This window comes from Cyprinus carpio, chromosome B7, assembly GCF_018340385.1.
Source record: "Cyprinus carpio isolate SPL01 chromosome B7, ASM1834038v1, whole genome shotgun sequence".
Lineage (NCBI taxonomy): Eukaryota > Metazoa > Chordata > Actinopteri > Cypriniformes > Cyprinidae > Cyprinus > Cyprinus carpio.
In genome coordinates this window covers 42,504,858-42,523,497 of record NC_056603.1, presented here as the reverse complement: position 1 = coordinate 42,523,497, position 18,640 = coordinate 42,504,858, and the positions used below count along the sequence as shown (strand labels likewise).

Sequence of the window (18,640 nt, the reverse complement as noted above, 5' to 3'; positions counted from 1 at the left end):
CTTTCCTTCTCACTAATTCACGCTCTGTAGAAGCTCCTGGAGCTGCAGAATTTCAACACGCTGATGGCGGTGGTCGGGGGTCTCAATAACAGCTCCATCTCTAGGCTGAAGGAGACACAGGGAAACATCAGCAATGAAACTAATAAGGTACATACAACACCTGTCACCATACACACATATATCACAGCCAACATGATTATTTCAGACAAGTACCATCTGAATATCTCTTTCAGATCTTTAACAGTTTGCTGGACCTGCTGACGTCCTTTGGAAACTATAGTCGGTACCGGCGCCGGTTTGCTGAATGCACTGGTTTCCGATTCCCAATCCTGGCTGTTAACCTCAAGGACTTGATAGCTGTTCATGTCGCTCTTGCGGACTGGACAGATCCACAAAAGACTCGCGTCAACTTGACTAAAACTCAGCAACTCTATGCCATCCTGCAGGAATTGGCTCTTGTGCAGAACAATCCTCCTAACATCGAGCCCAACACAGACTTACTCAATCTACTTACAGTGAGTGCATGCGTTTTATGTATACTGTCTTAATGTGATTAGGACAAAACTGACTGAGTGAATAGCTGTCTTTTTGTAAAAACCCATATTATTGGCTAGTTTGAGAAAATACGTTGATTTCCACCATAGAGTGCTGCAGTGAGCCAGCCTGTGTGTTAGCATCACTCAGGCTGCCTCTAGGATTTTCAGTTGCACTTTATTTTAAGGTGTCCTTGTTACAGTGTAATTATACATTTAAGTACAGAGTAATATTAATTGACTACATGTACTTACTATATGGTTAGGGTTAGGTTTAGGGTTTTGCGTAGGATTATTTGCATGTAATTATGAATAATTTATTGTTGTTACAATAGTATATAAATGTAACATGCGTAGAGGACACCTTAAAATAAAGTGTTATCAGATTTTTCCACAGGCTTTGGATTATTGCAGAAAAGAATTTCTGCGACCAACAAATGTTTATGATTCTGACATGTTTTTAAGGCCAAAATACAATATGCAGAGGTTAAAAGCTAAACATAAGCTTTAAACAAACCACACCATGGTCGTGTGACTTTGATGTCTCCACTGATAAGCTTCTGACAGCTTGTTTAAAATACATTTTCCTAATAGTTTGCAAAAGCGCGATTATAGACACAATGAGGGTGTGAAAGCGACTAGTGAGTAGATGAGTTCGGTGTGATCATGTTTAACATCCCCAATAATCTGCAGTCCAATTTAGCCACTTGTTTTCTTTTTTAAACAAGTTGAAAAAATTAAATTAAATTAAATCACAAGGTGGTATTACTAGTGTATTTTATGTTGTAGAATAAAACTTGAAAATATTTTGAGCTTGTGTTAAACACAGACCTTCATACATTTAACCAAAAATGCCAAAATAGAAAAAACCCTTACCTTCAGGATGATGGAACTGGAAAATGCTAACTCGTTTCTGAGTTTTTGCATATAAAAGTATGCATTAATTGGAAGATGTGTGGAAGACTGGACTTCAACTTGCATATTCCATTTTCCTCAATCTGTTCCTGTCCACAAACAACACGGAAAACAAGTTTTTTTTTTCTTTTTTTATGGAATGTATTCACACATATATATATATATATATATATATATATATATATTAAATTAAATAAAATTTAATTAAATTTAAAATTAAATTTATGCATTTAGCAAACACTTTTATCCAAAGCGACTTACAGTGCATTCAGGCTATCAATTTTTACCTATCATGTGTTCCCGGGGAATCAAACCCCCAACCTTGCGCTTGGTAACGCAATGCTCTACCACTTGAGCTACAGGAGCCACAAATAGATACATTTCACCTTTGCCATAGGAACAAAATAGTTCCTAAAAGCCCTCAGAACCTGAACAACTCTATATAGAATCTGCACTGGGTTAACATACCATCAGAATTCATGTCTGATCGAAAGCTAACCATTTCAGAAACTACAGGGTTTTTAATTTTAATGAGTCTCTCAACTTTGCTTTCATTTAAATTGTGAAAATGTGTCTGTCCATCTTTCTATCATCTGTCCGTCTGTCCATCTATCATCTATCCATCCGTCCATCTATCTATCATCTATCCGTCTGTCCATCTATCTATCATCTATCCGTCTGTCCAACTATCTATCATCTATCCGTCTGTCCATCTATCTATCATCTATCCGTCCATCCGTCCATCTATCTATCATCTATCCATCCGTCCGTCCATCTGTCTATCATCTCTCCATCCGTCCATCATCTATCTATCATCTATCCGTCCGTCCATCCATCTGTCTATCATCTCTCCATCCGTCCATCATCTATCTATCATCTATCCGTCCGTCCATCATCTATCTATCATCTATCCGTCTGTCCATCTATCTATCATCTATCCGTCAGTCCATCATCTATCTATCATCTATCCGTCTGTCCATCTATCTATCATCTATCCGTCCGTCCGTCCATCTATCTATCATCTATCCATCCGTCCGTCCATCTGTCTATCATCTCTCCATTCGTCCATCATCTATCTATCATCTATCTGTCCGTCCATCCATCTATCATCTATCCGTCCGTCCATCATCTATCTATCATCTATCCGTCCGTCCATGTATCTATCATCTATCCGTCCATCCATCCATCTATCATCTATCCATCCGTCCGTCCGTCTGTCCATCTATCTATCATCTATCCATCCATCCGCCTCTCCATCTATCTATCATCTATCCGTCTCTCCATCTATCTATCATCTATCCATCCGTCCATCTATCTATCATCTATCCCTCCGTCCATCTATCTATCATCTATCCGTCCATCCATCCATCTATCTATCATCTATCCATCTGTCCATCTCTCTATCATCTATCCATCTGTCCATCTATCTATCATCTATCCATCTGTCCATCTCTCTATCATCTATCCATCTGTCCATCTATCTATCATCTATCCTTCCGTCCATCTATCTATCATCTATCCGTCCGTCCATCATCTATCTATCATCTATCCGTCCATCCGTCCATCTATCTATCATCTATCCGTCCGTCCATCTATCTATCATCTATCTGTCCGTCCATCCATCTATCTATCATCTATCCGTCCATTTATCTATCATCTATCTGTCTGTCGATCTATCTATCATCTATCCGTCCGTCCATCATCTATCTATCATCTATCCGTCCGTCCATCTATCCATCCGTCCATCATCTATCTATCATCTATCCGTCCGTCCATCTATCCGTCCGTCCATCATCTATCTATCATCTATCCGTCCGTCCATCTATCCGTCCGTCCATCATCTATCTATCATCTATCCGTCCGTCCATCTATCCGTCCGTCCATCATCTATCTATCATCTATCCGTCCGTCCATCTATCCGTCCGTCCATCATATCTATCATCTATCCGTCCGTCCATCTATCCTTCCGTCCATCATCTATCTATCATCTATCCATCTGTCCATCTATCCGTCCGTCCATCATCTATCTATCATCTATCCGTCCGTCCATCTATCCGTCCGTCCATCATCTATCTATCATCTATCCATCCGTCCGTCCATCTGTCTATCATCTCTCCATCCGTCCATCATCTATCTATCATCTATCCGTCCGTCCATCATCTATCTATCATCTATCCATCCGTCCATCTATCTATCATCTATCCGTCTGTCCATCTATCTATCATCTATCCGTCTGTCCATCTATCTATCATCTATCCGTCCGCCCGTCCATCTATCTATCATCTATCCATCCGTCCGTCCATCTGTCTATCATCTCTCCATTCGTCCATCATCTATCTATCATCTATCTGTCCGTCCATCCATCTATCATCTATCCGTCTGTCCATCATCTATCTATCATCTATCCGTCCGTCCATGTATCTATCATCTATCCGTCCATCCATCCATCTATCATCTATCATCCGTCCATCCGTCTGTCCATCTATCTATCATCTATCCATCCATCCGCCCCCTCCATCTATCTATCATCTATACGTCTCTCCATCTATATATCATCTATCCATCCGTCCATCTATCTATCATCTATCCCTCCGTCCATCTATCTATCATCTATCCGTCCATCCATCCATCTATCATCTATCCGTCCATCCATCATCTATCTATCATCTATCCGTCCATCCGTCCATCTATCTATCTATCATCTATCCGTCCATCCATCATCTATCTATCATCTATCCGTCCATCTATCTATCATCTATCCGTCCGTCCATCCATCTATCTATCATCTATCCGTCCATCCATCCATCTATCATCTATCCATCCGTCCATCCGTCTGTCCATCTATCTATCATCTATCCATCCATCCGCCTCTCCATCTATCAATCATCTATCCGTCTGTCCATCTATCTATCTATCATCTATCCATCCGTCCATCTATCTATCATCTATCCCTCCGTCCATCTATCTATCATCTATCCGTCCATCCATCCATTTATCATCTATCCGTCCGTCCATCATCTATCTATCATCTATCCGTCCATCCGTCCATCTATCTATCATCTATCCGTCCGTCCATCCATCTATCTATCATCTATCCGTCCATCTATCTATCTATCATCTATCTGTCTGTCGATCTATCTATCATCTATCCATCCGTCCATCATCTATCTATCATCTATCCGTCCGTCCATCTACACCCACGCACACATACATACAACCAACCATTCCATCCGTCCATCTATATATCATCTATCCCTCCGTCCGTCCATCTATCTATCATCTATCCATCCGTCCATCCATCCATCCATCCATCCATCCATCCATCCATCCATCCATCCATCCATCCACCTATGGTGGGAATGGGCTCCATAGTTTTTCCTCTTTAAGGACTTGCCATTAATAAATCAAGTAAAAATAAATATAAATAAAAATATATAAATAAAAAGTTATAATCAACACACGCACATAAAAAAAATCTGAGTATATAAAAGATATAATGATAATGATACTAATGTATGTATTCTTCCTAAAATGTTATATTATTCATTTGCAATTTATTGAATCCTTATGTATAGGTGTCACTGGATCAGTATCACACAGAAGAGGAGATTTATCAGCTCTCATTACAGAGGGAACCCAGAGCTGCAAAACCAGCGGTTAGTTTCCAGCCAGTTCATTTTTGTATATTTATTAATTTTGGTTAATTTTATTAATTGATCATATATTTATTCATGTTCATCAATCAGAAATGTAGATGTTTGGTTATAAAGAAATTAAGAATTTACAGTAATTTACAGTAATAAGTAAACTCACATGATTAGATTTAAATATGTGTGAAATAATGTGACTTTATTTTTTGATCGGTGGATCAGAACTCAACCTCTTCCTCCAGTCCAGCTCCTAAACAGCCTTCAATGATTGACGAGTGGGCAGCATCGGTCAAGCCTAAAGCCGATCCTGCTATCATCAGCAATCATATCGAGAAGATGGTAGATGTAAGAGAAAAACTAACGTTATTTTCATTCTAATTCGTTTTGTCACACTTTTGTGTCAAACCCATTAACCCACTAAACCCCGTCCGTCTTATTTACTGCTGCAAACTCAGTCAAACTCTCCTCCTTTTTGTTTAACCATGCAGCTCTAGTTATTTGCTTGACAAAGAAATGTGTGATGGAAATTTCTATATTATGCATCAAATTCAGTCTCTGAAAGATAGATTTGGCTTAGTGGACATTTGCACAGGACATGTGCTTGTATTCTTTCTATGATATTTTGACCCCATTGTGTCTCACTGTTTTTTCAGCATCTCACGACCTGAGCACTGCTTTTTTAAGATGCTCAAGTTCTTTAACTTTGAAAAACACATCTTGAAACCAGGCCAAGTCTAGTTTTTAGTTGCCAGTGTAGGATTTGTAATGGGGGTTTAGTGCAGGATCAAATGTATGTATTTGTTTACACTGACTGTAACTGCATGTTATATACAGTAATTTCATTTCCAGCATGTAAGATCTATTGTTGGAGATACAGTTTCATGTTTTCTTTTCACAGTCTGTGTTCAAGAATTTCGACACAAACGGCGACGGCTCCATCTCACGTGAAGAGTTTGAGTGTATTAGGAATAACTTCCCTTATCTCAGCAAGTTCGGAGAACTCGATAAAAATCAGTAAGTTTATTAATGCCAATTTTTGAGGGTGTCTGTTTTACTCTCTCATTTCATGTTCTGTCTTTCTCCATTTATCAGGGATGGACAGATCAGCAGAGAGGAGATGATAGATTACTTCATGAAGGCCAGTTCTTTGCTCAACTGTAAGATGGGCTTCATACACACCTTTATTGAGACCACATATGTGAAACCCACCTTCTGCGAACACTGCGCTGGCTTTGTAAGTCTCCTGCAAACATATAGCATCATTTTTTTTTTAATTATTGCATCTTGTGTTTTCTGAGATGGACAGTTTTATAAATTAGCTCTAGCCTGAACACATTGGCTTTGATCTGCTGGTTTATTTATAGCATGGTGTGGTGTGTAGCTGTGTATTATTTGTTGTACCCCAGTCCCTTCCATTGTGTGTGTGTGTGTGTGTGTGTGTGGCCTCCCATCTTCTCTTCTTCCTACTTTTTTCCACACCCTTTCATCTGTTGTTTACCTGCTGTGATTCTCTCCCTCTCTCTTGATCTTTGCCCCTCCCTCTTCTCTTCTTCCTACTGTTTTCCACATCCTTTCTGCATCTGTATTTTTTCTTCAAAAATAACTTCTTTTCTTCTTTTTTTTGATATGGGGCTTTTATAAACAAGGATACAAATGCAAAGGTAAGAGAGCGTGTATGTGTGCATGTTTGGTATGTTTGTAGTATTTTATATAGAGAAAACATTATATTAAACCATAACGTTTTAGTAATGAGTTCCAGAAGCTGTGAATACCTTTAGTGTGAAGATGGACCATATCAGTATTGCATGGTCCTGTTGTGTAACACTTCCCCAAGATTTCATTTTGTGCTTTATTTTCTTACAACTTCCTCTGCACCAGAAGTCACAGTGGCCTCTGCGGTTAAATGCAGAAATGATCATGTATAGAGTTCATTACAGTGCATGGGCACGAGCTTTATTTTATTTATACCCATATGCAAAATCCACTAGCCAAAATTCATTGGCGTTTTCTCTTAAAGTCAGAGATGATTGGGGCTCCCAAGTAAATCCCCTAATGTCATCGGCTGGGTTAGCGGCTAACCCTAACCTGAATAAATTGTGCACTGTTTAACTGTAAAATAATGTAATGTAACATTGCCAAACAATTTAGTATGTTTATGAATTTTGGCTACTACTTTTAGTAATTTTTTTATTTTTTTTATTTACCAGTGTCTCCAGTAGGAGAAAAAAAAAACATCTGTATCTCAAATTTGAATGGCTGCTGTCTCAGCAGTTCCATGTTTGTATTTCGAGGAGATCTATACATACTGTTTGTCTGAGTAAAAAGAGAAGCATGGTCAAGATAGCTGGTGTTGACATTTAAGTGAGAGCGTAATGAGTAAACTGGGAAAATAAAGGATCTGGAAGAAATGCATCTTTTGTCACACTTGTAGAGTTTTTAGAGCTTGTTTACATTTAATGACTTAACTGCAATTATATGAAATGCAATTCATATAAGTAATATTAATATAATTATATTTTATATTAAATATAACTTGAAGAATTAGACTGCTTTTTGACCCACTTAAGCAGGATTTAAGTACATCTTTATACTGTATGCAATTTCATAATTACTTCTGTTGATTTTAAAATATGGTTGAAGTACTGCTGAACGCACTGGCAAGCATTTGTAAATACACATTTGCAATGAAATTGCAATTAAGTACAGTTGAAATATACAGGTGCTGGTCATATAATTAGAATATCATCAAAAAGTTGATTTATTACACTAATTCCATTCAAAAAGTGAAACTTGTATATTATATTCATTCATTACACACAGACTGATATATTTCAAATGTTTATTTCTTTTAATTTTGATGATTATAACTGACAACTAAGGAAAATCCCAAATTCAGTATCTCAGAAAATTAGAATATTGTGAAAAGGTTCAATATTGAAGACACCTGGTGCCACACTCTAATCAGTTAATTACCTCAAAACACCTGCAAAGCCTTTAAATGGTCTCCCAGTCTAGTTCTGTAGGCTACACAATCAAGGGGAAGACTGCTGACTTGACAGTTGTCCCAAAGATTACCATTGACACCTTGCACAAGGAGGGCAAGACACAAAAGGTCATTGCAAAAGAGGCTGGCTGTTCACAGAGCTCTGTGTTCAAGCACATTAATAGAGAGGCGAAGGGAAGGAAAAGATGTGGTAGAAAAACGTACAATCAATAGGGATAACCACACCCTGGAGAGGATTGTGAAACAAAACCCATTCAAAAATGTGGGGGAGATTCACAAAGAGTGGACTGCAGCTGGAGTCAGTGCTTCAAGAACCACTACACACAGACGTATGCAAGACATGGGTTTCAGCTGTCGCACTCCTTGTGTCAAGCCACTCTTGAACAACAGACAGCGTCAGAAGTGTCTCTCTTCAAAAAGGACTGGACTGCTGCTGAGTGGTCCAAAGTTATGTTCTCTGATGAAAGTAAATTTTGCATTTCCTTTGGATATCAGGGTCCAAGAGTCTGGAGGAAGAGAGGAGAGGCACACAATCCACGTCGCTTGAGGTCCAGTGTAAAGTTTCCACAGCCAGTGATGGTTTGGGGTGCCATGTCATCTGCTGGTGTTGGTCCACTGTGTTTTCTGAGGTCCAAGGTCAACGCAGCCGTATACCAGGAAGTTTTAGGGGTATTGTGTATCTATGGGGTATTGTGAAGAGGAAGATGCGATATTCCAGACCCAAGAATGCAGAAGAGCTGGAGACAACTATAAGATGTCAGTTATAATAATAAAAATTAAAAGAAATAAACATTTGAAATATATCAGTCTGTGTGTAATGAATTAATATAATATACAAGTTTCACTTTTTGAATGGAATAAGTGAAATAATTTTTTTTGATGATATTCTAATTATATGACCAGCGTCTGTATTAACTTTAAATGTAGTAAACATAAATCTATACTGTATATATTAAATATATACAGTTAAAATAATAATCAAGTGATTTAGTATGTTCATAAACACGTTAAAATAAAACATGATAGATTATTAAAACATAATGATTTAAATATGTACTTAAATGTGAAACATCTTGAAAAGTGTCTCTTAAGTGGCCTTTTATTTCATTATTATGTTTTCTGTTATCTGTAAATATACTTTGAAGATCTAAACTTTGAAGTGCACTACTTCTTTTTCACAAGAGCTTGCTTACCGTCTTTACGCCTTTGTCCACTACCCTAAATATTAACACTGCATCTCTCTCTCTCTCTCTCTCTCTCTCTCTCTCTCTCTCAGTCTGTGGTGTGAACTGTCATAAAGCATGTCATGGACGCCTGACGGTCGAATGCCGTAAAAGAACGAAGAGCATCAGTCATGAGACTCCACCGTTACTGAAGTCCAGATCCTACAGCTTTCCTCTGCCCAGCAACGCCCCATCAAACCTGCAGAACACAGGTACATTCTCACACACACATTGCATAACTGCAGAACTTAAATGAGCTGTTTAACAGACTCTCTCTGCCTATTTCTGCGTATTCTTTGGTCTTCAGTCATCACAGAAGAGGATGTTGAGGCAGCTGAGCAGGGTGTATTTGACTGTCACCTCTAAACTGGTAAACCAACATTCTGCATCAATACATAAATACATTTCTCAGAAAAAAAAATAAAAAAAACATGCACACACACAAAAAAACATTTTAAGTTAGAACATTACACATTATATTTTATTTGGCATACTTCTTGCTGACAATGTGCATTTCTTAATATTAAGTCTAAAATGTGTTTTAATGTCACTTTTGATAAGGATTGTACAATCTTTGAATAATAACAGTCTTTAAATGCAAAATATTTAAAGTGCACTTGCAGTAGTTCCATTTTATTCAAATATACTAAGTATATCTTTAATTGTACTCCAGCTCTACTTCTGCACAACTGAAGTGCATTAAGCACAAAATGAGTTGTTCCAATTTAGCAGACTTTAAGTATACCAGTTTAGTATACTAAAAGTACAGTTGCAGGGCATTTTATTAAGTACATAAATATGAAAATGTATTTATAGTATACTAAGCATGAAACAAATGTATTTTAAATACATTTAAGTATATTTATTTTTGACTAGGGTGTACAGATTTTTGTCTGTGTTGAGGCAAATTTCTTCCAATCACACCTAGCACAACAATGTTGAAGGAAACAAGAGTTGTGTTGAACTGTGGGATCACAGCCTGACACACACACACGGTGAGACATGGACATGCTGCTGTCTGCTGGACTGAAGCTGCAACTGATCAACCACCTCTTCCCTGCTCAAGTCTGAATGTACTCTCAAACATATCGCAAAAAATCTCAAGCATACATGTAGGATTTATCATTATGGTGTACTTTCACTGTAGTAAGATCTTTTTGTGAATGCACCTAAATTGGAGCTTAAAGCAGTTGTGACTTAATTTCAGTGTAAACTCAGGCTGGTGGCATAGATCAGGTGTGTTTGCATCTGAAATATTATGCAATCATCTGTAATGTTTTTAAACCTTTGAATTTAATGAATTAATCAAAATGGGGGAAAAATCCCAAACTTTTTTTTTTTTTCAAATGAATGTATCTTGAGAGCGTTAACTGCAATAAAAGAAGTAGTTGATATTCTAGCTATAACTGATGCATCTGTGTTGAATGCTGTAAAAAATAAAATAAAACAAACAAAAAAAAAATTATATAAATGATCTGTATATAAAAATAAGGTGTATTAGAATTATATAGAATTAAAAGGCCCAACTTTAAAGCAACAAATATTATGTGTGAACAAGATTTGAATGAACAATGAATTTCTGTAAAGTTATTCACGCCATGACCAAATATTCGCCCGCCAAAGTTTTTTTTTGTTGTTGTTTTTTTCCACCTGGCGAATGAGTACGTTGGAAAATAAGATATCAGCTTTTGGTCACATGTCCAGAGCCTATTCCAGCCACATATCTGAGCATTTAACACTAACTGATGATTAATCTAGTTAATTGAAAGGGTCAGACACTCATGATGGTTTGTATGTAATCCAAATGATTAAATGGCTCCATGCACCAATGGAGATTTTAATGATTTCCAATAGAATATTTTATTTTAAAGTTATTGATATAAAAACATGAATAGGAAAATGGCATCTTCATGGGGAAATGACATTACCTTGGCCTTTTGCTGAAGAATTAAATCTAATTTCAATGATTATAAATAGTTCTTGTGGTCCTGTGTTCAAAAGATGTTAAACATCCCCTTAAAAAAATTCTGGCTCTGTTGTTGTGAGATGCCAAAAACATCATCTGTTTCACAACACTAGGTTCATGTTTCAAATGTGAGAATATCTCTGTTCTCTCTCTTTTTAATGTGCCGTACGTTGTAGCATTAGCTGTTAAGATGTGATTTACAAAATTCTTCCAATGATCTGAGAAACTGTCGATATTTAGTCGGGGAAATCTGACTCTTACAGTATGTTAGGCATGTAACACGTTTTGTATGCATATTAACTGATATGTTCTTTTCATATATCCTATGCTGTTTGTTGAATGTTTTGTTTTTATACGTACAGTGTTGTGTCATTAATTAAAAGAGAAAGGAAGATGTGTTTGGAGTGAGAATGGATTTTACATTGAAGTAAATCTGTGGTGTTGCACACTGAAATATGTTTGTTCCGTAATACAAAAGATTAGTTTTTTTCTTGGTGATGATTGAATGTATTTTTCTCATGCAAACAACTTTTTAATGTGCATTCTGTAGGATTTTTTTTTTTTTCAGTTACAATAAATATTGATATAAAAAAATTACATGAGCATGACTTATTCGATTCAGTTTAGACTGCTGTTTTGGGCTTAAAAAATAGATGCATTTCTATTGCAATCAGAAGCTTTGATATAGTAAGAAAAAATAACTGACAGCCTTCGTAGGACATTTTCCTAAGCTGTAGCGCCCCCTAGTGTTAGAAATTGATGAAAGTGCCCCTTTTATGGATTATTGAACAGTACCTTTCATGCAGTGTGTAACACAGCTCTAAGTGAATGAAAGCATCCTGCAAAGTTTTAAATCTCAAAGTGCGCCGTGTATAAAGTTATCGTCTCTCAAAAGAAAGAGCCGACTCTGAATCACTGAAACGAGTCGTTTTTAAAACGAATCCCGAGCCGTTTGACATCAACATGAAACATTAGCATATTGCGCGCCCACTTGTTGGTCTTTTGGAAGGTAAAACCCACCCAGCACCAGACGTCATTTGGACGTTGTTTTCTGGTCTAAATAAAGTCGGCCCGTCATGGCTTTCTTTTAGACCAAAAAACGACGTTGAAAAATGGTCTTTGTTTGGTCCGAGAGATTTGGTCCAAATTAAGCCCAAAAAGGCGACGTTTAACGGTTTTTTTTTTAAATCCAAATTTAGCCCAAAAATAGATGTAGATGGGCTTTTGTCCAAATTTAGCAGAAAAACACGTTTATTTCGGACCACAGCCATTAACATAAATATAGCTAGTGAAGAAATAGATTATACATCATATCTGAAGCACTGTAAAATATATTGAAATATATTTTGAAAACACTGGATGGGCGCGCGCTGAACTGGAGCGGAGGAGGTCACCATGGAAACGGGGCGGCAGCTCAACTGTCAAGCACCTGAACTCTGTCTCTCATGGTTGTTTTCACTCATTTCAGGTAAGTTTCGTCCCTAAATTACACAAATAGTACATAAAAGTGTTCCTGTAAATTTCTTTCATGTAAATGACACGCTTCCGTTGAACATTTACTTTATAGAAATGGCTTATTGTCTTCAGAAAAAGTCCGTTAGCATCTCAACCTTAATGCTAACTACAAGAGGTACGTTAACTATATGCATCTTTCACAATATATTTCGCCTATCAGCATGAATCTGTATTTTTCTTATATATGTGCGTGTGTATTTATATAATATTTTCATAATATGTGTGTGTATGTGTGTTTGTTTGCTTGTTAGTTATTTTGATGTCCACACAGTAAGAGCATTATCTATATAAACCACCTCGCTATGTGTACTGCGTTAAGCTCACTCAGACGTGTAATAGCGCATGTATATGATTGCTCTTTTACTTAATTCACTTAGTAAACCTAAAACTTTAAATTCTGCTGTTATTATTCTTTCTATTTTTTTTTTTTTTTTTTTTTTTTTTTGTATATTCTGTAAATTACTTTTCTTTTCTGCATTTCACCTCTGCTACAGTTTATTTATAATAAACCTGGCATTGTATAATAAATATTGTTGGCTTTGACAGATTGACAGATTTCTTATGTTCCTAGATTCTTCCATGCTGATGTCCATACCCTAGAGTTGGAGCGTGTATCTTTTCAAAGATCATTTTTAGACATTATGAGACATATGACTTGGGGGCAAAATACATTGAGTCAAGTCAGACATTCGACAGTCATAATTACTGATCTTAACACAGAAAAAATGTGTAATGAACGCCTCGCAGATACAAACGGGGTAAATAATAGTTCATCATTGATATATCTTTTCTATTTCAGAGACTGAAAATCATCGATAAACCACAAGGTAAGAATCATAGGAGAATCATAAGAATAATAAGAATAAAAGAAAATGCATCTGTAACTTAATATTGCTTCTTATTTTTCAGTGTGTTGAAAGTTCTCATTAAACACATAGCTTTCTTCTCATCTTTGTGCATTTTCAGATGTTGTGCATATTTATGAATCAAATTTTTTAACGTTGTTTAATTTTTTAACATTATAATATTGGTTGTCTTCTTTTTTTGTCAGAGTTTAGCTCCAACCCCAATTAAGCAGACCGGAGCAGCTGATCAAAGATCACCAGAAACTCTGCAGAACGGTTGTCCTGCATGCCCAGGACTGGACACCAGTGTTGTAAGTCATAAATCTAGAAGTAATTGTGCCTCTTTGAATGGTCATGTTCAGAACATATAGCAGGAGATCTCAACATTGTCTCTCAAGGTCCACTTACATGCAGAGTTTTGCACCAACCTAGTGCAGTGCACCTGAACACATTAATCAAGGTCTTCAGTTTTACTAACTATAAAGTCACAAACAGGTGAGTGTGATCAGGTGTGGACTGAAGATCTTTGCCCGAACCCGACGGGACCCGATGGGTTCGGTTGGGTTCGGTCTTAATTTATATCATTTTACACGGGCTCAGGCTGGGCTCGGGCTTGCGCTCCGGTTTGCGAGGTAAATGAGCGGTCATGTGATGGGTTTCGATTAGCGCGAGAAAGACGCGAAAATGTATGCTGAGTACGTGAAACGGAGGCTTGCCTCTGGCGATTACGTTTTGGTTGCACCAGCAACTAAAGCAAAGTCTGAGGTGTGGAAAAGTTATGCCCATGTTTATAATGAGAATAATGAGCCAGTGGGTTATATTGCTGGACGCACCATCAGTGAGCGCAGGAATGCGCTAAAGCCATCTAGTGGCGAAGCAAATCCTGCGGAGCCTTTTTTGTAATTTCGTTATTGCCAAATACCATCTTAATTTAGAATTTAACTTAATTTCATTTGTTAAGAAAGACTCGTTTTTATTGGTGCATTGGCCTATTTAAAGGCTAAATGAGCCTATGCCTAGGCCTATTTAGAGTGCTGAGATGTTACGATGTGACAGAGGACATATTTTATTTCTTTGTTCCAATTTCCAAGTGGCCTATAGCCTAAGTTAGTCATGAATAAATTATGTTAAAACATGTATAAATGACTCATTCTTGACAAAAGAGCTGTGTGCGTGCGCACATTTGAATAATGTCGGGCTGTAAATGGGTTCGGGCTTTTAAAAAAGCTGTCAATCAAAATGTACTAGTCGGGCACGGCCCGAAATCTGTCGGGCTCCGGTCCTGTCGGGCCTAACTTTTAAGGCCCAATTACAGCTCTAATGTAGACCTAAACTTTGGGTGTGTATCACTTAGGTCCCTTGCTCAGAAGTCAGTGGTTAAGGCCTGCCTCAATCACAATTTTTTTTTTTTTACAGTGCACTGAAATGTATGCTCCCTACAAAAGCTGTGAAAACCAGGAAGCATCGATGCTCAATAAGTTCCCTTTTAGGATGTTCTGAAGCTCACAACTTAAGACCCTTTCACACTGCACGTTGGACCCGGAAAAAATTGCCGGAACATTGCCGGGTCGCCTTCTGTGTGAACGCAAACACATCCCGGGATTGATTCCGGGATTGATCCCGGGTTGGGGACCTAGTAACATTGCCAGGTTCAGTCCCGAAACGAGTGCTGTGTGAACAAAAGCCAGAACTAATGCCGTGTCGTAGTGATGACGCACGTTATCGCGTGACTCTTTTAGCGTGTTTTGAAGGCAGATCAATGTTCGCGCTGAAATATGTGCAAACTGTAACGAAGCAGAGATCAGGTAGTTCCTCACTTTCCACACTGAAGCTGAGATCGTTCACCAGCTTAAGTGAAAGTTAACGTGCCTAGCGTTTTCGACTCATACATTACACGTCACACCCTGATATCACGTGTCTTCACGGGACCTTTAAAGGTTGTGTGTGAATGCACAAACACATTCCCGGGTAATCACTGGCAGTGTGAAAGTGCAAAATCTAGCGACCAGGGAACAATTGCCGGGACACATTACCCGTGTATTTTCCGGAATCGCAGTGTGAAAGGGGCTTTAAAGAGATAATTCACTACAAAGTTACACGTAATAGATTTTAAAACACAAACCAATATTATATTTCAGGATAAACATATCACTAGACAGGTAATGTCTAATCTAGTAAACATTTCTAATTTATGACTTAAATCTTGCACGTACATGTAACAAAGAATTTATCATAATGTGCTGTAAATAGCATTAAAAAAAAGATATCAGCTTTACTGTTGTGCATTAATGTCAGTAGTGATGTTGTACAATGGGGACAGAAATAGTCACCAGTGTATAGTGAGCCACTGTGTTTACCAGTGCCAGAATTCATGTACAAAATATATTAATTCACAACTTAGCAAACTGTGAAGCTGATTGAGACGTAACCTCTGCATGACAGTGAACCTTAAGCCAAGTATAGGTCTCTGCAGGAAAGTAATGGGAGTTACCAGATCAGGGTGTTTTCAGACCATGATACCTGATTGGCTGACGTCATAGTGACAGTAGGTTTAGGGGTGGGGTTATGTAAGGGGGATCATTTTGATTGAATGATTTAGAAACACCCAGCAGTTTGAAATCACCCACAAAGTCATAAACGCCCACTTTTGCTCTGCAGAGACCTAAGTCTCACCTTAAGGGCCAGAGTTGATAACCCCTGACATACTGATTAGTTAATAATCCCTCATGAAGAATGAGTACACTTTAATTTGTACATTTTGGACAACCATTGTTTTTGTATATTTTTTTTACATTTACATTTTAATTATTGTTTTCTTTCTCACTTTAGATGCTGGAGAAAAAACAGCGAAAAAACATCTGCCATGGCTCATTAATCCAGAATTGGGATGGTGGAAGGAGCAGAAGATCCAGAAGATCAGAGATCTACTGGTGCCCCTGTGGGAACCAATTTACCTAATGAGTTAGTTAAACCAAACATTTTCATCACTCACCTTCATGTTGTTCCAAGCCGGACTTTTGTTCATCTTTGGAGCATAAATGCAGAACTTTTTAATGAAATCTGAGAATATAAATTTTTTTATTTATACAATAACACATTCACGAGAGCACCATGATGCATTAGTGTTGAGTTGGCATGAGAGCTGGCAATCTCATGGTACTTTTGTGAAAATCTGTTGGGGATACATCATTTCTGAATACATTTTTTATTTTTTTATTTTATTTTTTGCTGTTGTTGTTGTTGTTTTTTGTACACAAGGCATCTGTTAAAAAATCTTAATTTGTGTTCTGCACAAAAGGGTCTTATGGGTTTGGAGCAACATGAAGGTAAGTAATTAATGACAGAATTTACATTTTTGGTTGTTCTAATGTGGTTATAATTGGTCATTGTTTCCATTTTCAATATTTTAAAGATTTATTGTCTTGAAAAATTATCTTTATACAGAAAGATGGATTCATTTGATAAGTTACAGTAAAGACTTTTAAATTGATAAAAAATTAAAATAAATACTGCTCTTTTGCAAGCTCTATTAAAAAATACTGATAAATGTAATGGTTTCAACAAAATATTGTGCAGCACAACTGTTTTAAACATTGATAATAATCAGAAATGTTTCTTGAGCAGTAAATCATCATATTAGAATGATTTCTGAAGATCATGTGACACTGAAGACTAGAGTAATGATGCTGAAAATTCATTTTACATGGATAAATTACATTTTACAATGCATCCACATAGAAAACAATTATTTCTGTAGTTATATTTCACAATATTACTGTTTTTACGGTCTGTTTAATCAAATAAGGCTTTAGATGTGATCAAGAAAGTGTTTTTGTTTTTTTTACATGAGAGATGTGTTTAATGTGTCAATAAATGTGTCCGTATACTCTTGTGAATTGTCTTATTTTGACTAATTATGAATATGAAAAATAATTAACGGTTGTAATTAGGCCTGAAAAGACGTCTTTTCAACTTTAACTTTACAACCACAGACGTCATTTGGATGTCTTTTTATAGACGTCATTTCACATTTCACTTTACAACCACATTTAGATGTAATATCGACGTCTTTTTATAGACATCTTTTCCACGACCTGAAAAAGACGTCTTTTCACCTTTCACTTTTCAACTAAATTTTAACGTTGTTTAGACGTCTGCCAATGACGTCTTTTCGACGTCTTTTCAACGAGTTTTTGCTGGGTGGGAAATAGCTGTACACAAAGCAGCACTGCGCTCACAAACACTGCTTTATCAGGAATTACAAGCAAGATGACCTGAAAATGAAATCGAAAAATAACTGCAGAGTAGCGTCATGCAAAGGATGGGTTTGGAAAAAATGAAACGTTGAACAAATAAGGTAAAAATAAATGCATGTTATAAGATAATGAAAGAGTTTTTGACCTTGCATGCATGTAAACCTGTTGTTGGGAACTCCCAAAACCAAAATATGAACCTTTCATTACCCATAATAGGGGCACTTTAAATTTGACTGGTGTCCTCTAAATATATCATATAAATCTGTTATAGGCCTACCTTAAAGGAAACGTGACTTTTTGTTCCTTGGATTTATGCAATTCATGTTGGTCACATGTCCCAGATGGGAAAATGTGGCTATAGGTAAAAAAATAAGGGGGTCTGTCAGATTAACACATAAATTGATCAGCTTTCGCAAAAAAACATGAATGTCAGTGAATTGTGACAAAGAAGATTAGAAATACAAACGGTTCACTCCTATACTTATGAATTCTAGAAACTGCACATGCGCAATATGGTGGAATAATCCCGCCTTCTAAATGTAATAACCAATCACTGATAGAAGCTCTGGTTCCCATAGAAACCTGAGGCTAGAGCAGCCGCATGTGCGTTATGGCTGGTTTAGCCTGAAAAATAAGCTTTTTTGACGCTATTTGAACATAAGAAACAACATTTATGGGGCAGTTCATTTCAGATTTTTTCGCTGATTTGAATTTGCGAGTTCAGCGTGCTGTT

The 18,640-nt window shown here is 37.1% G+C and overlaps 1 protein-coding gene and 1 long non-coding RNA gene across 4 annotated transcripts in view; both read left to right on the top strand.

Annotated features, from left to right (window-relative positions):
- Positions 1-11,879, top strand: part of LOC109064382 (RAS guanyl-releasing protein 2-like) — a 32,119-nt gene extending 20,240 nt beyond the window's left edge. Inside the window, exons 8-17 of one of the 2 annotated variants that reach the window (XM_042728758.1) lie at positions 31-147; positions 234-515; positions 5,024-5,104; positions 5,321-5,443; positions 5,997-6,112; positions 6,191-6,332; positions 6,723-6,759; positions 9,379-9,537; positions 9,633-9,695; positions 10,254-11,879. In XM_042728758.1, coding sequence (XP_042584692.1) covers positions 31-147; positions 234-515; positions 5,024-5,104; positions 5,321-5,443; positions 5,997-6,112; positions 6,191-6,332; positions 6,723-6,759; positions 9,379-9,537; positions 9,633-9,691 — 1,116 coding nt within the window. In that variant the 3' untranslated portion in view covers positions 9,692-9,695; positions 10,254-11,879. Of the gene's footprint in view, positions 1-30; positions 148-233; positions 516-5,023; positions 5,105-5,320; positions 5,444-5,996; positions 6,113-6,190; positions 6,333-6,722; positions 6,760-9,378; positions 9,538-9,632; positions 9,696-10,201 lie in introns of both variants that reach the window. The other variant, XM_042728759.1, reaches the window with a different exon arrangement.
- Positions 11,880-12,309: 430 nt separating this feature from the next.
- LOC109069067 lies at positions 12,310-17,160 on the top strand. 2 transcript variants are annotated; one of them, XR_006155285.1, is made up of 5 exons: positions 12,310-12,759; positions 12,859-12,921; positions 13,606-13,633; positions 13,858-13,962; positions 16,481-17,160. It is a non-coding gene; the product is annotated as an uncharacterized LOC109069067 (long non-coding RNA). The 2 variants fall into 2 exon arrangements; XR_006155284.1 differs by having other exon boundaries at positions 13,378-13,633.
- Positions 17,161-18,640: the final 1,480 nt, after the last annotated feature.